General features: G+C 51.4%; 1 protein-coding gene across 6 annotated transcripts in view; it reads left to right on the forward strand.

Annotated features, from left to right (window-relative positions):
- Positions 1-427: 427 nt before the first annotated feature.
- ZFHX2 (zinc finger homeobox 2) overlaps positions 428-18,227 on the forward strand; it is a 31,522-nt gene continuing 13,722 nt past the window's right edge. For 3 of the 6 annotated variants that reach the window (XM_061588375.1, XM_061588379.1, XM_061588380.1), the window contains exons 1-4: positions 428-832; positions 13,426-15,881; positions 16,360-16,829; positions 17,186-17,432. In XM_061588375.1, coding sequence (XP_061444359.1) covers positions 13,481-15,881; positions 16,360-16,829; positions 17,186-17,432 — 3,118 coding nt within the window. In that variant the 5' untranslated portion in view covers positions 428-832; positions 13,426-13,480. Of the gene's footprint in view, positions 833-2,964; positions 3,113-11,608; positions 11,738-13,425; positions 15,882-16,359; positions 16,830-17,185; positions 17,433-18,227 lie in introns of those variants that run through there. The other 3 variants (XM_061588378.1, XM_061588376.1, XM_061588377.1) reach the window with 3 other exon arrangements.

The raw sequence follows: 18,227 nt of genomic DNA on the forward strand, positions 1-18,227 counted from the left end.
GACACAGGAGTATCAGAAGAGCCCATCTCTTGGATCAGGCCAAAGGCCCATCCAGACAAGCATCCTGTTCTCACAGTGGCTTCTTTGGGGAAGCCCAGGAGGAGGGCAGTTCGGTGCAACAGCACTTTTCTTGTGGGTTGACCTACCTAGCAGGGCGGTTGCACGAATAACAAGAAGGTAGTGTCTGTGGAGTGTCCTGGGCACTCTGAAAGAACCATGATATTCAAAGCCACAACACAAAACAAATCAGAATTGCCAGTAACCGGGAAATAGCCTGATTTTTTTTGGGGGGGGGGTTTGTTGATGATGGTGTAGCCTTGACCTTGCCTGCTGGCTCTGCTCCCAGGGACTACATTTCCCATCCTGCTCGGCTGCACCTGCGGAGTGGCTCCTCCCCCCCTCCCTCCCCGCTCGTCTGTGTGTGTGTGTGTGTGTGTGAATGTGAGGTTGGAGGAAGGGGGGGGAGTGAGGAGGACTGAATTGATTATTCCATTGTGTTGGAAGGCAGCCGCCAGGTCCGCGGAGCGAGGGAACGAGGCAGGCTGCGAGGCGGACGAGTGTAAATCAATGGGGAAGCCCCGGCGCGGCGAACCCCATCGATTTTTGCCTGCCTGAGCCGAGCGAGGAACGGCGCGGAGGAGCAGCCAGACGGCGGAGCGCTGACAACTGAGCCTGCCTTGCCAGCCTGCCTGCGCTCCCCCTCCGATCCACCCGTCCTTCCACCGCCGCCGCCCCCCCCCGCCAGCCCAGCCCAGCCCAGCCAGCCACCCCACCCCGGCGGCCAAGAGCGTCAGCGGCGCCTGCTGGTCCCCCTCTCTGTTCCCGCGGAGGTGTAAGTGGCATCGATTTCCTATCCCTCGCTTCGAGCCAGCGAGCGCGTAAGCGGGGAGAGAGGCGAGGCGAGAGGAAGGCAGGCAGGCGGGCGGGCGGGCGGATGGGGGGAAGGAGAGGACAGCAGGAGGAGCGGGAGGAGGAGGAAACGCGGCGCGTCGGAGCGAGCGAGCGCCGAAGGGGAAGGAGGAGAAGCCGGAGGCGGGGAGGGGGAGAGAGGCTGGAGGGCAGGAGGGTGGCCGGAACGCGGAAGGGCAGAGACGCAGGGAGAGGAGGCGAGACGCGGCAGAAGGCTGGCCGGGGAGGAAAGGAGGAAGGGAAGGGAAGCCCCTGGCAGGCGTCGGCGCCGGGCGAGGCGGGCAGGAGGGCGCGCGCTTGGCTGGAGGATGGAGACCTGGGAAGCCGGTGGCAGGAGGAGGGCGCGGGGGAGAGGACGGCCGGCCGGCCGGCTGCTGCTGCTGCGCTGGCCCGGATGGGATGGGATGGAGAGGCTCTTCTGGGCCAAGGGAGGAAATGATTGCGGGGGGGGGGAGCGAGCGAAGGCGGGCGGCTCTGCTGGAGCGCAAAGGCTGGCGGAGGGAGGGATGGCGGGACAATGCGCGGGCGGAGAAGGGGGAAAGCGAGGGATGGCGAGACGTAAGGGATCCGGGGGGGGGGTGACTCGAGAGGGAGGGGTTCGTGTGTTTGCGGCGGGGGGAGGGAAGAGGGCAAAGCGCATCCGGAGGTGTCCGGGAACGCGGGGGCCGGTGCGTGGGGCGGGGAGGTCGATGGCCGGGATGGAGGCGGAGGACGGGTCGGAGCGAAGAGTTTGGCCGGAGGGGTCCAAGGAGAAAGTGATGGAGAGAGGGGGCATGTGGGGTTGAAAAGCCGGGTGAAGGAGGTGAGGCGAGGGGGCGCTGCTGGCAAGTGTGGCAGTTTCTGAAGGTGACAGCAGAAGTGGGGGGATGAGGGGTCTGGTGGTATCCCGCATTCCCTCCCTCTTCCCGCCCCCTTTTTGTTTGGGGTCTTAATCCTGCCTCCCCCCTCATAAGAGAGGAGACAGCGGCTCCCTCCCCATCACCGAAGAGAACCGAGGGGGGCACTAAGGAGTAAGTGGCACTGGGGGGGGTTAAAGGGGAAAGGAAGACAAGGAGATGGGGAAGTCTTTCTCTCCTGCCTTTCTCCTTGCAACGCCCCCTCCTACCCACCCCTGCTTTTTTGGGGCGGGTGGGTCTTCTGCCACCAATCCTTAATCTCCAGTTCCCCCCGTTTTCTGAGGAGAGGAGTTGCTTGGGCCCCATTTCCTTTTTTCGGGGCCCCCTTTTGCCCCCATCGCCCAGGTCAAGCCAGTCACCTCCCCAACACTCTGCCCATTCCCCCAAAGATCTCTCTCCCCACACTCTTTTTTCCCCTTTCCCTCTGGCTGCATCTCCCCTGCACAGATCCCTTTCTCCAGTGATTCTTTCTTTTCTTCGTTTCCTCCTCTCTCTCTCTCTCTTCCTTGCCAGCCTCCATCTAACGGCTCCCTCCACCTTCTTCAATCTAGACCCGTAAAACACCCCTGGGTGCCCCCCCATCTCTCCTGCCCTGGCTCTCATCTTCCTTTCCTCCTCCCCCGCCTTCTGACCCCTCACCGGCCTGGGACAGTCCCTTCCCGGCCACCCCTGTATCCTCAGACCTCTGACAGACAGGTGGAGTAATGATGGAAGGGCCCCAGGAAGGCCGACTGGCAGAGGTGTGGAAACCAGGAGTGTATTTGGGCAGCTCATATTTTCCACTCGGCGACAGATTGTCGACACGACGCTCCGTTAGCAACTCATTTAATTGATTTTACAATCTTTCTTCCTTCCCGGCCTCCCTCCCTCGCCTTCTGCCTCCTCACTCTCTCTGTCGCGCTTCCTTATAGCCCTCAGGTACCCTCTCCGGATCAAGGTGGACGTTTAAAAGTGGAACAGAAAATTAACCACCACCACCCCCCAAAAAGGGGGGAAGAAAATAAAATTAGGCTGGCAGGTGTCTGGACCAGGACCCTTGGGTTCTCCAGAACCAGGGGAGGGGGGTTTAGAAAGAGCAACAGGGGAGGTGGTCTCCTTTCTCTAAAGAGGCTCTGGTGGATTAAAGTGGCAGGAAGGGACCAGGGCATTGCTGCCCCCTCCCTGCCCCCCCCAGGCCCCACATAGATTTCAGGTGTTTGAATGCTTCTCTTTTGTCCATGTACACTTCAGTTCAGGACTTAATGCTGAGTCCCCTGATGTGGATCCCTTCTCCTCTCCATCCCAGAAATATGGGGGCAGGCTACATGGTGAGCAAAATACACTTTTTACATGTTCAGGGGGCACCCTGGCCTTTCTTTTAGTAATAGTGGTCCATATATGCTGGTCCTGGTGTTGATGCCATCAAGGCTGCAATCCTTGCCCCTCTTACCTGGGAGTAAGCTGATTTCAATTCAGTAGGGCTGACTTCTGAGTAAAACACAGGTTAGGATTGTGCTGTAAGTCCTTTTTGGATGTGTATCTATGTTTTCATGGCCGTTTTGTCGAGTGCTTTTTAAATTTGCAAAAGCATTGTATGGTTCTTAGATCCTGTTTTCCCTATGACATCCCTATGTGATGGGTCCTCGTTATTCCCATCTTGTAGATAGGGAGACTGAGGCTCAATGGAATCCACTCCTGAAAGCTTAGACTGAGCCTTCAAGGAGCTGTCCAAGGTATTTTGGACTAAAGCCTGAAGCAGATTCTGCTTCCCTACTGACATGGAGCCACAAGACATCACTGATTCTTAGGTTTCCTAGGTCCAGGTTCCGTTTAAATTAATTTGAGGTGTGAGTTTGTGTTTGTGTAATTCACAAAGTCTCCTTTACTTTGAATTTGCTAGTTACATTTTAAATTCTAGTAAGACTTGGGATGGAGAGGAGGTGTAAAAAAACCTGGGTTTGTTGAGATCATACAGACCTGTACTGCTTTACCGACGAGTATTTTTTTCAAAGTCGTGTTTCATATATGAACATCTGCACATGTTTGGAATTCAAAAAGGGTTTGAAATGTTTGCCAAGTTTTCTACATGGTGTTAAACTTCATTTCTGTTCTCTCCCCCCCCCCCCGCCATCCCCCTAGGCTATGTTTTTTAATGCTCCCGATTTCAGGAATTTCAGCTGAAGGATGATATCAGCATGTTGGACAGAAAGTCAGGACTCAATGGGGCAGCGCTTTGGGAAGGAAATCATGCTGGGGGCTGGGGGGTTATATTAGCATACCTAACACCACAGGAATCCTTGTAGCCTCTTGTACTGTGGATCCCTCTTGCCTTTGAGTATCATGTTGCGTTTGAAACGTGGAGTGCTTTGGGGCACCTTGTGGTGCTGTCTGGTGATGTAGGCTAAAGGCACTGGGCTGAGTTTTATCTATTTGTAAGAGTATGATTTGCATACGTTCCAGAATACTACATTAGGGTGAGGCTAGAAGTGGCCGCAACTGCTGGGAGAGCGGCAGATGGTATACCACAAAGTTAAAAATAATTTCAAAAAATCAAGTGACTCACACTGCCAAACCTTTTCAAAGCCACGACAAAAAAAAATAGCCCTTCTTCCCTCAAAATTGGACAACACCAAGCAATGCTTCAGTCCCTTGCATGGTCTGAAATTGGGTACCCAACTAAATTTGCAATGGCAACATGGCCCCAGATAAAACAACAAATCAGTTGTGCAAAGAGGCTTGCCCTGTGCAAGGTGACTTGTGTTGTAATCAGAAATGGTTTGCTTCTAACTCTCAATATGTTGGAGCTATGTATAATCAATAGCACAGTTTTATTTTGCAAGGAGCCTCAAAATTGATTAAAAACAAACAATCTTCTTACAACAAGGCTGCGAGGGGAGCCCCTTGCATTCCTATTTTACGTCTGGAGAACAGAGGCTGAGTGTCAGTGACTTTCTCAACATCTCCCAATGAATCCTAGGCAGGTCTGAGACTTGAAGCTAGGTCTTTCAGTTTGCACTCAAACCTTATGTTGTCTTTACTGCACTAGACCTCCAGAGTGACACTTCCTAAGCCTTGAAGTCCTGTCTCCAGTCCAAAATATATGTGGGCTTCCTTGGCTGTCTGCTGAGAGAAGAATGTTGATATCGATGCCATTATTTTCTTATCTCACACCCTGATAATTTTAGCAAAGGGTGGCCCACCATTAAAAAAAATGAATAAATAAAAGAAGGCATTCTGCACGTGGCCAGAGGCTCTGTATTTACTATTACATGCTCCATTGAAGATTTGTTCAGTGGCTGACTCAGACGAAGCCCCAGGAATAGTAAAATCCCACACTACTCAATAAATCAATTACGTACAATCCCATGCAGACGCTGCACAAACTACCACTACAGTCAACTTCTTCACACAGCGCATAATTAACTTATGGAATTCAGTTGCTCAAGATGTAACGGTCACAGACTCTGAAGCTTTTAAAAGAGGATTAGACTCGTTCATGGAGGAGAGGACTCACAATATCTGTTTGCCACCCCAGCTGAACTGAACCTCCATATACCAAGCCAGTCTACCTATGAATTACCAGATTCTGAAGTCAAACAACATGAGAGGGTTGCTGCTGTCATGCCCTGCATGTGAGTGCCTAGAGGTATCTGGGGACCAGGGGAACAATGCCAGCTTATGTGGATATTCTGATTAATCTGTTGTTCAGTTTAAAAAAAGAAAGAATATTCTGAGCACTTGGACTCAGATGCACAGAAGGGCAAACAAACAGGTGCAACAAACTTGTGTGCAATCCTACCCTGAGCATGTGTGTCACAGCCTCGCACACACAGAATGGCAGCACAGCAACCCTCCGCCACAGAACGTAAAAGTTCCCACAACACAACTCAAACCCCGAGCGGGGACTCCAGCATTCAAGCTTCTGCAACAGTTGTGGATGGTGTAATTGTTGCAAAGTTCAATGTTAGGAACATACATAACTCGACTCCACCATTAAATATAAAATGGTAGGGCTGTGGAATTGCAAAGTTGAAAGAGGCCTTATAGTGCATCCCCAACAGATGGCTGTCCCCCCCTTTGCTTATAAACCTCCAGCTAGGGATAGCCAAGCCCCACATTCAACATGCAGTCCTAGATTAACCATTGCACGAGAAAGTGGGGTTAGGTCTCTGTCCCTTAAGAGTCAACAGCTCTGGAAGCAATCAAATAATTCAAATATACAAAGTCCAAGTTAATTGTCATAAAGACACAGCTGGTGTCTTTATATTGTTTTGAGAAAATGTATGAAATGTATTTTAAAAGGATATATAAGACACATAACAACGAGAGAAAGATACAGAGTGCCCAAAACAATGGTTAATCAGTTGCTCTTGTAAAGACATAGTGGACACATATGTAAATCTCAGTAATCTGTGCAACACTCCTGTAAGGTAGGCACAGAACTGCATACATTATAGCAGGCCACCAGAGCCAGGTCTTCACCACTGTGATAATCCTCATTCTTCATAACTCCCCTTTGATCCACCCAGCTTCCCAAAAGCAACAACACATAACCAGCCTTGCTGTTGGTCATTTACCATGCAGTGGTTTCAGACCCTCCTATGTCAGTACGCACGCATGCACCCAACCAAGATTAGTGCACAGTCATATGGACACACTGAGGGTCTGTCTTGTGAGATTGTTTCACCACGAGTTGCATTTGCAACTTCATCCACATTTCCCACGGCATCAGGAAGCTGCCCAAGTGGACTCATTGCAGGAGAAGAAAGTGTGGTCCTGTAGACAAAGAATCTTGTGCCATGGATTTGTGGCCTTAATCAAGTCACTTACCTTTCAGAAATGCACCCCTTTTCCTCAACCGTACAATCTGTCAGGGCCATGCAATGCATAGGAGTTCTAGACCCCAAAGCCACTGAAGTCCTTGGGATGCATCCCCAGATAACATCTCTAGTGCCCAGTGTGCACATCCTCCATGCCCCCAGCCTTGGGTTGAGGTAATCTTAAATTGAATGGTACCAAAACAATCTTGTGAATGGTCCAGCTATGGTGCCATGTGGCTTTCTTTCTGAAAATGAAAGCCAAGTTGCTAATCCTTATGAAGCCAAAAATCGGCTTGAAAGATTCTATCAGAAGGTAGATCGGAACGCCTGAAGAGGCTTTCTAGAGTCGGTTGTTGACCTACCCAATGTAGCTCTTTTAGCCCTTCTTGTTAGCACAAGCAGAATAAGTTATGCAAATATATGCAAATGTGTGTGATTTATGTCGTTATCAGAATTGGCTCTTTTGGGTGTCAAATTCAAGATTTCTTTACACCCAGTGTGCACTCTGATTTGTTGACTCTGGTTTGGGTTGTGTTGCTGCTGCTGTTGTATTGTAGGCAGGTATGTGGGGGGGGGGAAACAGGCATAAGAAAATGATGTCCCTGCAAACAATGAGAGCATGCCCCATAATCTTCTGTGGCATAGCAAAGCATTCTGGGACATTACTCAGTTTTTGCTGGAAGCAGACCACCCATACTGGCAGCAGCATGCAGTGGCGGCTGGTGGCTCCATTTCATTGGGGCAGTGGAATCTGCTCCAGGTTTTAGTCTGAACTTTCAGGGAGCTGTCCAAGGTGCCAGAGTGGATCCCACTGCCTGACTGACATGGAGCCGCCACTGGCAGGAGGAAAGTGGGCGAGCAGCCCTTGAAATCATGCTGCCTTAGCAGGCTGCTTAATCTACCTGTGTGGACAGGCTAGCTGTGCCTCTGCTTGCAGTCCCAGGATGGGCGGCACACAGGTGTAGACCTCTGAGCTTCCGTAGTTGCCATCTGCACTCTGTGTGAAAAGCTCTTTCGAACTGTACTTGAAATGATTTCAAGCCATTGCTGTATAATGCAGTTTGGGGGAAGTGTTCTCAGAAGTGCAGCAGCAGAAACAGAAGCCTGCCCAGTTGGATCACACCTAAACCATTGGCGGTTGCCCTGGGGGATGCTGGGATAGCTTAGTCCTCCAAAGGTACACATGTAAAAGCTTTCAAGCAACTCTTGTTAGCGTTATTTATTCTTTGAACAGCACCATCAATGCATGGCAGGGGTGGAGAACCTGTGGCCCTCCAAGCTTCTATATCTGGCCCTCAGGACTCTTTTAAGGCCATACCCCTCACCTGCCTTGCTTCACATCCTCCCCAAATGCTTTTGCCTGGCTGGAGTGGGTCCTGGAACTCTTGCTTCCCTTGATGAGGGACAGAGAGGAGTGTGTGAGTATGTGTTAGCCTACTGTGCAAAACTACAATGTACATTCCTGGCTCCTCCCAGTTTTGCCTGTGGCCCTGCCCACCACTGGCATGTGGCCCCCAGAAGGCTGCCCAGAAAGGAATGTGGCCCTTGGGCTGGAAAAGTTTCTTTGCCCCTGGTGTTCATGTTTGCAGGGCAAACAGAAGCAAAATAAAGGAAAGGGCAAGTCCTTGCCCCAAGGAGTTTACAAAACATGGCAATGCACGTTTCTTAAAATGCTTCTCAACAAAGTGCTTCATTTTAGATGCCTGTCACCTAATAGGAAGCTGGTGCATTTGATTAGGCCCTCTACATCTCCCCTTCCCCTCGTTCTGTGGCCTTAGAATGGATGCTGGTATCCGAGCCTCACCCCCCCCCGCATTTCCTTGTGGTGTTGTGCAATTGTCTTTAAGATGTAGATGTCCTTGGAGAGGACACAAGCCTCATATTATAGCAATGCGTGCACAAGCACATTTTTCTGTCTTTCACACTCCACAAGCATACATACACACCCTGAAATGAAATTTCACACACATTCAAAACTCAGCAAAACCTTGCCATTCAAATTCACCCTTAAAAAAAAAAGTTGGAACATTTTAAAACGTCCCTTTTGATGTTCAACTTTAATTCTCAAAACACACACTCACACCAAAAAACCAGCCCCCAAGCCTTATATCTTGTTAATGAATTGTTAAGGCAATCATGCTAATCAGATTGTGAAGCTCCATAATTTTTCCACCTTTGACTTTTCTCTCCCACCCCCACCTCCACCTCCACCCCAGCTGTATCTATAACTGGTAAAATGCTTTGGGGTTGACAGAATCCAGATTAGGAAGAATCTCATTTGGCTTTGCACTTTTGCAGGCTTGGTTCCCCCCAAATTGGCCCAGGATCTAATACAGCTGTTGTACAAACTGGGTTTTGATGGGACAGCTTCAAATGGAGGGTTTTTTTAGGGGGGGGACTAACATAATCTTTTTTATCCTGACTCTCATACTAACTTTCACACCAACACAGCAGGCCCTGGTGCTCTCCGGATGGTGCAAAGTATATATTTGCATACACCATTTGGGGCATGTCTTTAAGCCACCCCCTCTCTGTGCCCCCTCCCCCTCAGGCGTCAGGTTGGAGGGTGCACAACACAACCAGCCAGAAAGCCTCTGCTAAATATTGTATGCAAATCATATACAAATGAAATCCTAAATGCGTTGCAGGATTAAACAAAAGCAGCGAGGAGAGGGTAGGGGGGAGGAGGCGCATTACTCCGGATCTTTGCACAGCCCTGGCCCCTCCCGACCCAGCAATTGCCCCTTAGAGGAAAGACAATAGGTGGAGAGCCCCCCCCCTTTAACAAAAGCAACTCCCTTCCAGACCACGCTGGGAATCTGTTGTCAAAACCACCCTTCACCTCCCCCCCCCTTCCCTCTCCTGGCTGTTCACATTACTCTGATCAAACAGTTTAGCAAATATTTGATGATGGGGTGAGGGAGGAATATATATCTATATCTGGGGAGGGCTACAGCGTGGGCTTGAAGGGCATTAGCCCAAGTGTGGGGAGGGGGGTGGAGATCTGCGAGCGCCTCCCCCTCCCCTCCCCGCTGCGCAGGGTAATTTAAAGCGCTGCCTGTCACTGTGCTTCTCGTTTTATTGACTCTCGCTGCCTCCCCTGTCACCCCTCGGCATTAATCTCCCCGTTAATCGCCCTGCACGGAGCCCCTCCCCTCCCCCTGCAGCCCCCTCACCTCTCCCCCCTCCCAACACGCCGCCGCCTCCGTTTCTCTCTTTTCTTTCACGCCCGGGCCTGCCTTTCCTTTCCTTCCCCCCCCCAACATCTATCTGGAGAGGAAGCCTCTCTGTGTCCCCCCCCCCGTGCCATTTCTCTTCTCTCCCTCTTTTTCGCTCCCCCTTTCTCTTCCAGGAAGCTCTCTCTTTGCATTCTCTGTTCTGGTTTCCCCAAATGCCACTTCCTTCCACCTCCATAGTTGCTTGTCTTTCCTTCAACCTCTGTCCCCCCCCATTCAATCCTTCCCTACCCCCCCCCATTTCTCTCTCTCTCTGGGTTCCTGTCGGCCCTTTTCATCTCCTCCACCATCTCTCTCTCTCTCTCCTGCCTTTTTCTGTCTGGTGTTTCCCTCCCTCATCTGTCACGCTTTGTCCTTTCCTTTCCCTCCACTTCATCATGTTGGGTTTGCCCCCCTTTTCTCCCTCTCCCTCCTTCTCCTCCCCCACCACTTTGGCTGAGGCCTGATGCGTCGCCTACCAGGAAGTAAGCCCCACTGAAACAAGTGGGGCTTCCGTCCATGTAAAATAAAGGCATTTAGGACTGAGGCCTTTATCTGTGTATTCGTTCTTTCAGCCCTCAGTTGCGTCTCCTCCATTCCCCCCCTTCATATTCATTCTCTCTTCCTCATTCCTATTTCATACTCTGCCTCATGTCTCTCTCCTGCAATTTCATCTCTTCCTTTTTTTAACTCCCACCTACCCACCCACCTCCTATTTCTTTCTTTCCATCCATCCGCTCTTTCATTCCTCCCTTCACACTCTCCCCCCCCCCATGCCTTTGTGTCTCTGGCTTCCCCATAATAAATATGCAGCAGCCGCCTAATTATGTCTCCCGCCTCCTTTCCTCCTTAATGAGACAATTTGCATTGACTAACCACCCTCTGAAAGGGGGAGGGAAAGGGGGGAGCAAGGGCGCAAGAAAGCACATTTCCTTTTTCTCGCTCTCTCACACACACCCCATTCCTTCTTCCTCCTCCCTTCCGAGCAGAGGAATGAACAGAAAATATTAAAAGTTAACAAGGTGTCTTTACTACTCCAGGGACACAAAGATGATAATGTTAAAGGGCTGAGGTGGACAGATGTGGGGGGGGGCAGAAAGCGATAGGCATGGGCAGGGCCATAGCTCAGTGGCAGAGCCTATTCAGTTGCCATGGATTCTGGGATGAGGGTGGGGCTAAGGAATCTCTCCCCCAAATTCTTCCCATCTTGAATTCCCAGGATTCTCTGGGGGACGCCATGACAGCCAACACCTGTGTCAACCCAATTTTGGCACATCATTTGAGTCGCACTGTTGAACTCTGAAGTTGGAAAAGCCCAACAAGGAATAGACAAAGGAAGATTCCCCGTCTTTGCTTTTCTTAGGAGCCCCCAACCCCAAACTTGCAGTGACCCACAATCTTGGTAGATTAGGTTGCTCCCATGACCTCCAGCCATGCTATCTGGAGTTTGTGAGTCCAACAACATCTAGATGGCCACACGTTCCCCACCCTTGATCTTAACTATAAGACAAACCGGTTGTGTGGATCCTTCGCTGCAATGTCATGGCTGAGTTGGCCGAGACATAGAATGTTAACAAGGAAAGGTGAAAGGATTTGTGATTGAATTGATGGATGAGTCATATTGTTCTTGGAAATGGGGAAAGGACAAGTGTTTGGTGGACAGGTGTGTCAAGTTCACAGAATTATCCCCTGGAATTGATATGATGGAAGTTTATGGTAAACAAAAGGTGTTTTGTTTTGGGTTTTTTACACATAAAGCACCATTAATTTATGGAATTTATTGCCACAGGATGTTGCGACTGCCACTAGCATGCCCCCCCACCTCCACCAAAGGAATGATGGATCTGTAAAGGACCGGTCAGTTTGTTGATGACAACTAGTCATACCTGCTAGATGAACCACCTCCATTTTCAGAAATGTGAGCTCCCACCCTCTCTTAGTCACTTGGCTCACACCCTATGGAAGATAGAAATCTTGAGCTAGGGTGGACCTTCGGCCCAACCTACTGTGGCAATTTCTGCATACACATGTTGGGGGAAAGGATAGATGGTGATGGTGATAGAATTGTAAAAGGGGCTTAAGGAAGTGGGGAAGGATGCTACAGAGGGGAGAGAAAGGATTAAGTGGATAGACAGGTGGACAAATGGGGGGTACCTAGGCTAGTGTGTTGTGACTGGGAGAAATGGAAACAAACAAGCATGGGGGGGCCAAATAGACAGGGCCTTCTTGATGGTGGCACTTAGATTATGTGGAACTCCCAACTAAAACCAGGCAATTGCCCTCTTTACCTGCATTCAGGAAACATGTAAAGTTATCCAGGCTTTTGGCCAATAGTTTATTAAGTGTTTGTTCTTCTGCTGTTGGTTTTTTCCCCCCATGTTGTTATTTTAAACAAAAAGGAAAATGATTCTGATGATTTTAACTGCTGTGAGTAATATAATGTTGTGTTTAATTGTCTTTATGCAATTTTATTGTTGTGACCTGCCCTGGGATCCTTTTGGGGAGGAAGGGTGGGTTTTAAATTTGAAATAATGACAGCGATGATGTGCGATGGAGGAAGGCACAGAAAATGCATTCAAGTTAAGTGTCCTGTGGATAGACTTGGGATAAGATTGTAGTTCAAGTGGAATGTCAGGCGCAGGCTAGTAGCAGTATTGATCTTCAATCTTCCTGCCAGGCTCTCGGCCCGGTATTATGGTTGCTGCTGTACTCAATTGGAGTCTGGCCTGGGGAGACTTAGAGATAGGTGGATTTGTCTATTCAGGTACTTAATTTAAGTTTTTCTTGAACCCCCCCCTTCCCAGATATCTGGGGAATTAGTTTTGGTTTCTCAGCAGTGAAGAAAAGGCATTTTGCACATGCTCAGATGCACTTTTATGAATTCGGGATGAGCTAAGTGTCGTGTGGAGAACAGGTATTACTGATTGACAGAGCAGCTGCATTTTCCATAGGGAAGTCTGCCGTTCCTTGAGGTGATGTGAACCTGGCACATTCAGTGTATAAAGCCTGCACTTTCTCCCTGATTCAGGAGCAGAGGAAGGTGCCTTATATCTGGCCATACAACCTTGTATGTGCCTATTCTGTCTACCAGCAGGTCTCCAAGCAGGAATAGTTCCTGTCCTCTGTTATCTGACGCTTTTTGGCTGGAGGTGCCGGGGATTGAACCTGACACCTCCTGCATGCAAAGCAGGTGCCCTACTACTGAGCTACGGTCCCTCCCATAGAGTTTGATCTGCAGCACCTCCTTCATACATACAAGGCATCCCTTGATGTTAAAGTCATCAGCTGGAGAACAGTATGTGTGGACGCTTCCCCGGAGGGAAAGTCATTTGATGTCTGCCGATCCCTCTGCCCATCTGGATATATTGCCCCGAGTACAGTTACATAGAGCAGCCTCCCCCAGCCTGGTGCCCCCCAGCTGTTTTGGACTAAATCCCATCAGCCCTAACTAGCACGGCCATGATGGGAATTATAGTCCACAACAGCTGGAGGACGACCAAGTTTGGGAATGGCTGACACAAAGGGAGGTTATCTGTTTCTTCTTTAGGAAAGAGACAACAGAAAAGATTCACACATGGTTGTCTTTTTTCCTGTTTTCTCCTCCAGGGTCTCGGCTCCCGTGCTGAGATGACCCCTCCGTGCTCCTCGCGCCCGTACCGCCATGGACGCCCCCTCTAACTCTGCCTCCTCCTCCTCCTCTTGTCCCTCCGCTGCTGTCCCCCCGGCCGACAGGCAGGATGACAGGGCCGTGGTTTGGCCCGCTCAGGACTCTCCTGCCTCTCCAGCCACCAAAGAACCCCCCCTCTTGGACCCTTCCTCCTCCAACTCCCCCTCTCCCCAGGAAACCATGAGGCCCTGCTCTAGTCCCCAAGCAGCACTCGGCTCTGCGAAGCTCCCAGCAGCCATCTTATCTGCACCGCTACTCCAAGCAGACTGCGGCCTGGTGACACCAAACCCCTCACTTTTTCCCCAAGCAACACCTCCTGGAGATGGGCAGAAGCAAGAACCAGAAGACTACAGAGAGGAGGAAGAGGATGGTGGACGCAAGGCCCAGCTCTTCTTCTCTGCCGAGGGCTCGGCCTACCTTCTCAGTGGTGGCTATGTTCTCTTACCAAAGGGCTCCCCAAGCACCACAGCTTCCCAGGTGTCCATCCTCCACGTCCAGCGCGGTGGAGGCCCTAACCAAGGCTTTATGTCTACTGACCAAATGTCCCAGAATACCTCAACGCCAGGCGAGTGGACCCCTCATGGCGCCTTCTACAGTTACCGACTGGCCAGGGCCCCCACTCGAACCACATCTGCCAAAAACGCTCCCACCAAACCCAAAGATGCCCCCACCGCCCTCGTGGAGGATGAGGAAAACCTCAAAGGGGAAGCCAACCTTGGCCAAGAAGAGGAGCTCCTGGAGTCACCCATCTGGCTTTGCCTAATATGCCACCTCTCTTTCTGCCAGGGCCATTCCTTGGCCACTCATGCCCATGTGGCCCATGGGGTGCAGCTGAGCACTGACGAATGCCAGACCCTCTCCAGAGGGGTTTCTGCCGTGTTCCAGGGTACCACACTTGGCTTCCTAGAACCAAATAATCCCACCACCGAGGCAGACCTCAATGCCAGAATGTGTAGCAGATGGGTGAATGTAACAGTGGAGGAGGAGGGGAGCCCAGAAAGACAATGTGAGCCATCAGATGCCAAAGATTCAAGGGTCGGTGGCACACACTGGGCAAAGGGGGGCATGGAGGACAAACCAGAAGAAGAAAAGGAGGAGGAGGAGGCAGCATCAGCAGTGGTGGCTGAAAACAAGAAAGAGGAGGGGAGGCTTCTCCCAGACCAAAGCTCACTCGGCCAAAGCCCACCCACGGGTGTTCACACCCCACTCTCAGAGTCCCCGCTGAAGAATGCCAACAGCGACGATGCCACAGTTCACATTGGGTCGCCCAAGGAAGTCGTTGACGTGGAGTTGGCCAACGAAGCTGTTGGGTTGGCCAACCAAGGTGTCAATACAGAATTGGCTCATGGTGTTGCTCCCCTTGAATTAGCTGGCGGAATCAACAGCTCTGGGTTGGCCACCAAGGTTCAAAACGACAGCCTAGCTAACAACTTGGATGTTGGTAGGGTTGGGTTGACCCATGACGTCGGTGCTGCTGAGTCGACACATACTGCTGGTAACGTTGGGATGGCCAGCGATATTGGTAACATTGGGTTTGAGGTCAACAATGGGATAAGCAACAGCAGTCACAACGGAGGGCATTCCCTTGCCTTTGGGGAAGATTTTACAGCCATGGCCTACTCTGGGTTGACTCTATCCGGCCACATGTCCTTGCTTCATTCGCGCAACTCCTGCAAGACTCTTAAATGTCCAAAGTGCAACTGGCATTATAAATACCAGCAAACCTTAGATGTGCATATGAAGGAGAAGCACCCTGAAAACAACAGCCACTGTGCTTACTGTAGCACGGGGGGACCTCACCCTCGCTTGGCCAGAGGCGAGAGCTACAACTGCGGCTACAAGCCGTACCGCTGCGAGGCCTGTAACTATTCCACCACTACCAAGGGCAACCTCAGCATCCACATGCAATCTGACAAGCACTTGGCCAACTTGCAGGGCTACCAGGCCACAGGAGGAGGCGGGCCCCCCTCAGCGGCCCCTCCGGCAGCGCCGACCCCATCCTCCCCTGAGGAGAAGGAGTCGAAAGGCAAATCCTCCTGGCAGTGCAAAGTCTGCAGCTATGAGACCAACATCTCCCGCAACCTGCGGATCCACATGACATCAGAGAAGCACATGCAGAACATGCTCTTGCTCCATCAAGGGCTGCCTTTGGCACTGCCCGGACTGCTGGGGCAAGGCCAAGTCTCGCCAGGAGGCAAGGCGCAGCCAGAGCTCTTCCAGTTCTATGGGACGCAGGCCCTTGGCCATTCCCATCACTCCCATCCCCACCATACTCACTCTGGGGGAAGCTCGGCCCTACGGGGGGACAAGCCCATGGACCAAACCCAGCTCTTACTCAACGGAGGCTTCCCACACCTCAACACTACTGGTAGGAAGATGGCTGCCTTGGGGTCAGGTAAGAGGCGATGGCCTTTCCCCCACTCATCTCTCTGTCACACACACACCCTGATTCTTGTAATGCCACCACTACTTCAGTCCAGACAGGATTTAAAGGTTGGATGTGAATCTTCAATTGACAATGAACAGGCCTTTTTTTTTGCTCTCTTTCTCTCATGGCCTCTGCTACAATTTTATATGTGCGTTTTCCTTCCTGATATACACAACCTTTCATGTGCCCTTTCTAAGCTTTGCTCCTCTGTTCCCTCATTCCCTTGCCGCTTTTCCTGCTTCATGCCTGTTCACACATTGCACTGTGCGTATCTTTTTAAGATCTTGGTTTCCCTGTCTAAGTCCCCCCCCAAATCTTTGAGCTAACTTCCTTCTCTCCTTTGCTTTCTCTCTGTCTTGCTCACCTGTTTTGTTTTGAAGTAGCCCTCATTTGCCCCTATGTAGTCATTTTGTCTTCCCCCTCACTCATTTTCTTCTTCCTGCAGCCCCTGCGTCACTCTCTCCGGAGCCATCGCCACCATCCCCTTTGCTACCCTCTTCTGCGTCAGACCTGGTGACTCCCCAGAGGTTGTTTGGCTGCCTGGTGTGCCAAGTTTTCAGCACGGACAGCCTCGAGGCGCTCCTGAGGCACGCATCAGCCCCGCGCTCCTTGCCTGAGGCTGAGTGGAAGGAGGTGTCTGGTGACTTGCACCGGTGCAGACTCTGTGCTTATGGCACCCAGCTGAAGGCCAACTTCCAGCTTCACCTCAAGACGGACAAACATGCCTTGAAATACCAGCTGGCAGCCCACCTGCGCGAAGGGGGTGTCATTGGAGCCCACATGGGGGCGGAGCTTCCCCTTGGCCCGCCCCTTCACCTGCACTGCAACCTCTGTGAATATGAGACCAATAGCAAGGAGAAAATGCGGCTGCATGTGGCAGGGACTGGCCACCAGGAGGCGCTGCAAGGTTACAAGGTGCCAAACTGGGGAGGTGTACCTCAGGGAAGTGGGTGGGGCTTAAGGATGACAGGAAGAGCAAATGCCCAAAAAAGGGGTAAAGCACAACATCTTTTCAGGATGGTCGCAAAAGGATATGGGTGGAGGCAAATGGAAAAGGGGTGGAGCCCAGAAATGGGAGGGACTTTAGAGGGACATGAGCATGGTGCTTCCTAAATAACATGAGGGAAGGAGGAATGGGAGTGGGGGGGTGGGAGAAGGGGCAGGTGGGGTCTGATTTTCAGGTGGGACCTGGAAGGTCGGATGGTAGTGGAGCAGATCCCTTAGTCTTGCTTCCTTCTTGCTATCTGTTAATTCTTTATGCCTCCCACCAGTTCCTCTTGGAAATGGAGGCCACATTGGCGGCACCATCAGGCCCCGAACCTTCCCAGTTCCGCTGTCTCCTGTGTAATGTGGATGCTCTGAACCGTCTGGCAATGATCCAGCACCTCCGTTCCCCCCAGCACCGTGACACCCATGGCCAGTGGCGCCTCCAGCTACTCCAGAACGGGGAAGGAACTCCAGGTCTCGAGAGATATGTCTGCTTTGCTCCGGCAAATTCCGCTGATAACGGCCCTGCAGGTTAGCCATTGTGGGTGCTCTGCCTGTGGTGGCAGCGAGAATTGCTTCAGGATTGCAAAAACACAGAAGATGGCAGGCTGTAAGGCTTGTGCTGAAAGGATGGCACATGCCTGTAAGGGCGAGTGGGGAGGATCAGGAGGCGCTGCATTTTAAGGATTGAGGAGGGGGGGGAATTAAGTGCAAATCCGTAATCTTAGCACGATTTTAGAAAGTGGCTAGTTTGTGGGAGTCTTGGGTGGGTGCGGGGCAGGGGGAAGTGAAGGGCAGGTACCAAATACCCTTCTGCTCCTCTGTCATTACTGGGTCCCCCCTCCCCACCACTACAGCTTCCCCTTTGCTGTGTTTAATGCATGTCTGTGTCTGTGGATACTGAAGCGCAAAGCAGCTGGATGTTCCATCCTCCTCCTCCTCCTTCCACCGCCAACCTCTCTCCCCCCCCCCGCTTCATAATGGATTATGACAGATACTGGGGTGGTTGCCTAGCAACCCGCAGGAAGAATGAAGGAGAGAAATGAGAGAGAGAGATGTAGGGGACCGCAGCTGGGGGGGAGTGGGGGGAGAGAGTAGAAGAGTGAGTAAAGGGAAGAAAGGAGCAGGAAGGAGAGATCTATCTATCTCCTTCCCTGCCTTCTCCTCCTTCAGCTAGTAGCTGCCCTTGCCCCCTCCTGTCCTGTGCCCTGGGGGACCCTGTCCAAGTGATGCCAGTTGGCCCCGTTCCCAGCTTCCATTTATCATTCAAAACATTGTTGACCCTGCAAGTGTCCCTAACCTGGATGTGGAAGTCAACAAGGACCA

The sequence above is a fragment of the Rhineura floridana genome, chromosome 11, assembly GCF_030035675.1.
Source record: "Rhineura floridana isolate rRhiFlo1 chromosome 11, rRhiFlo1.hap2, whole genome shotgun sequence".
Lineage (NCBI taxonomy): Eukaryota > Metazoa > Chordata > Lepidosauria > Squamata > Rhineuridae > Rhineura > Rhineura floridana.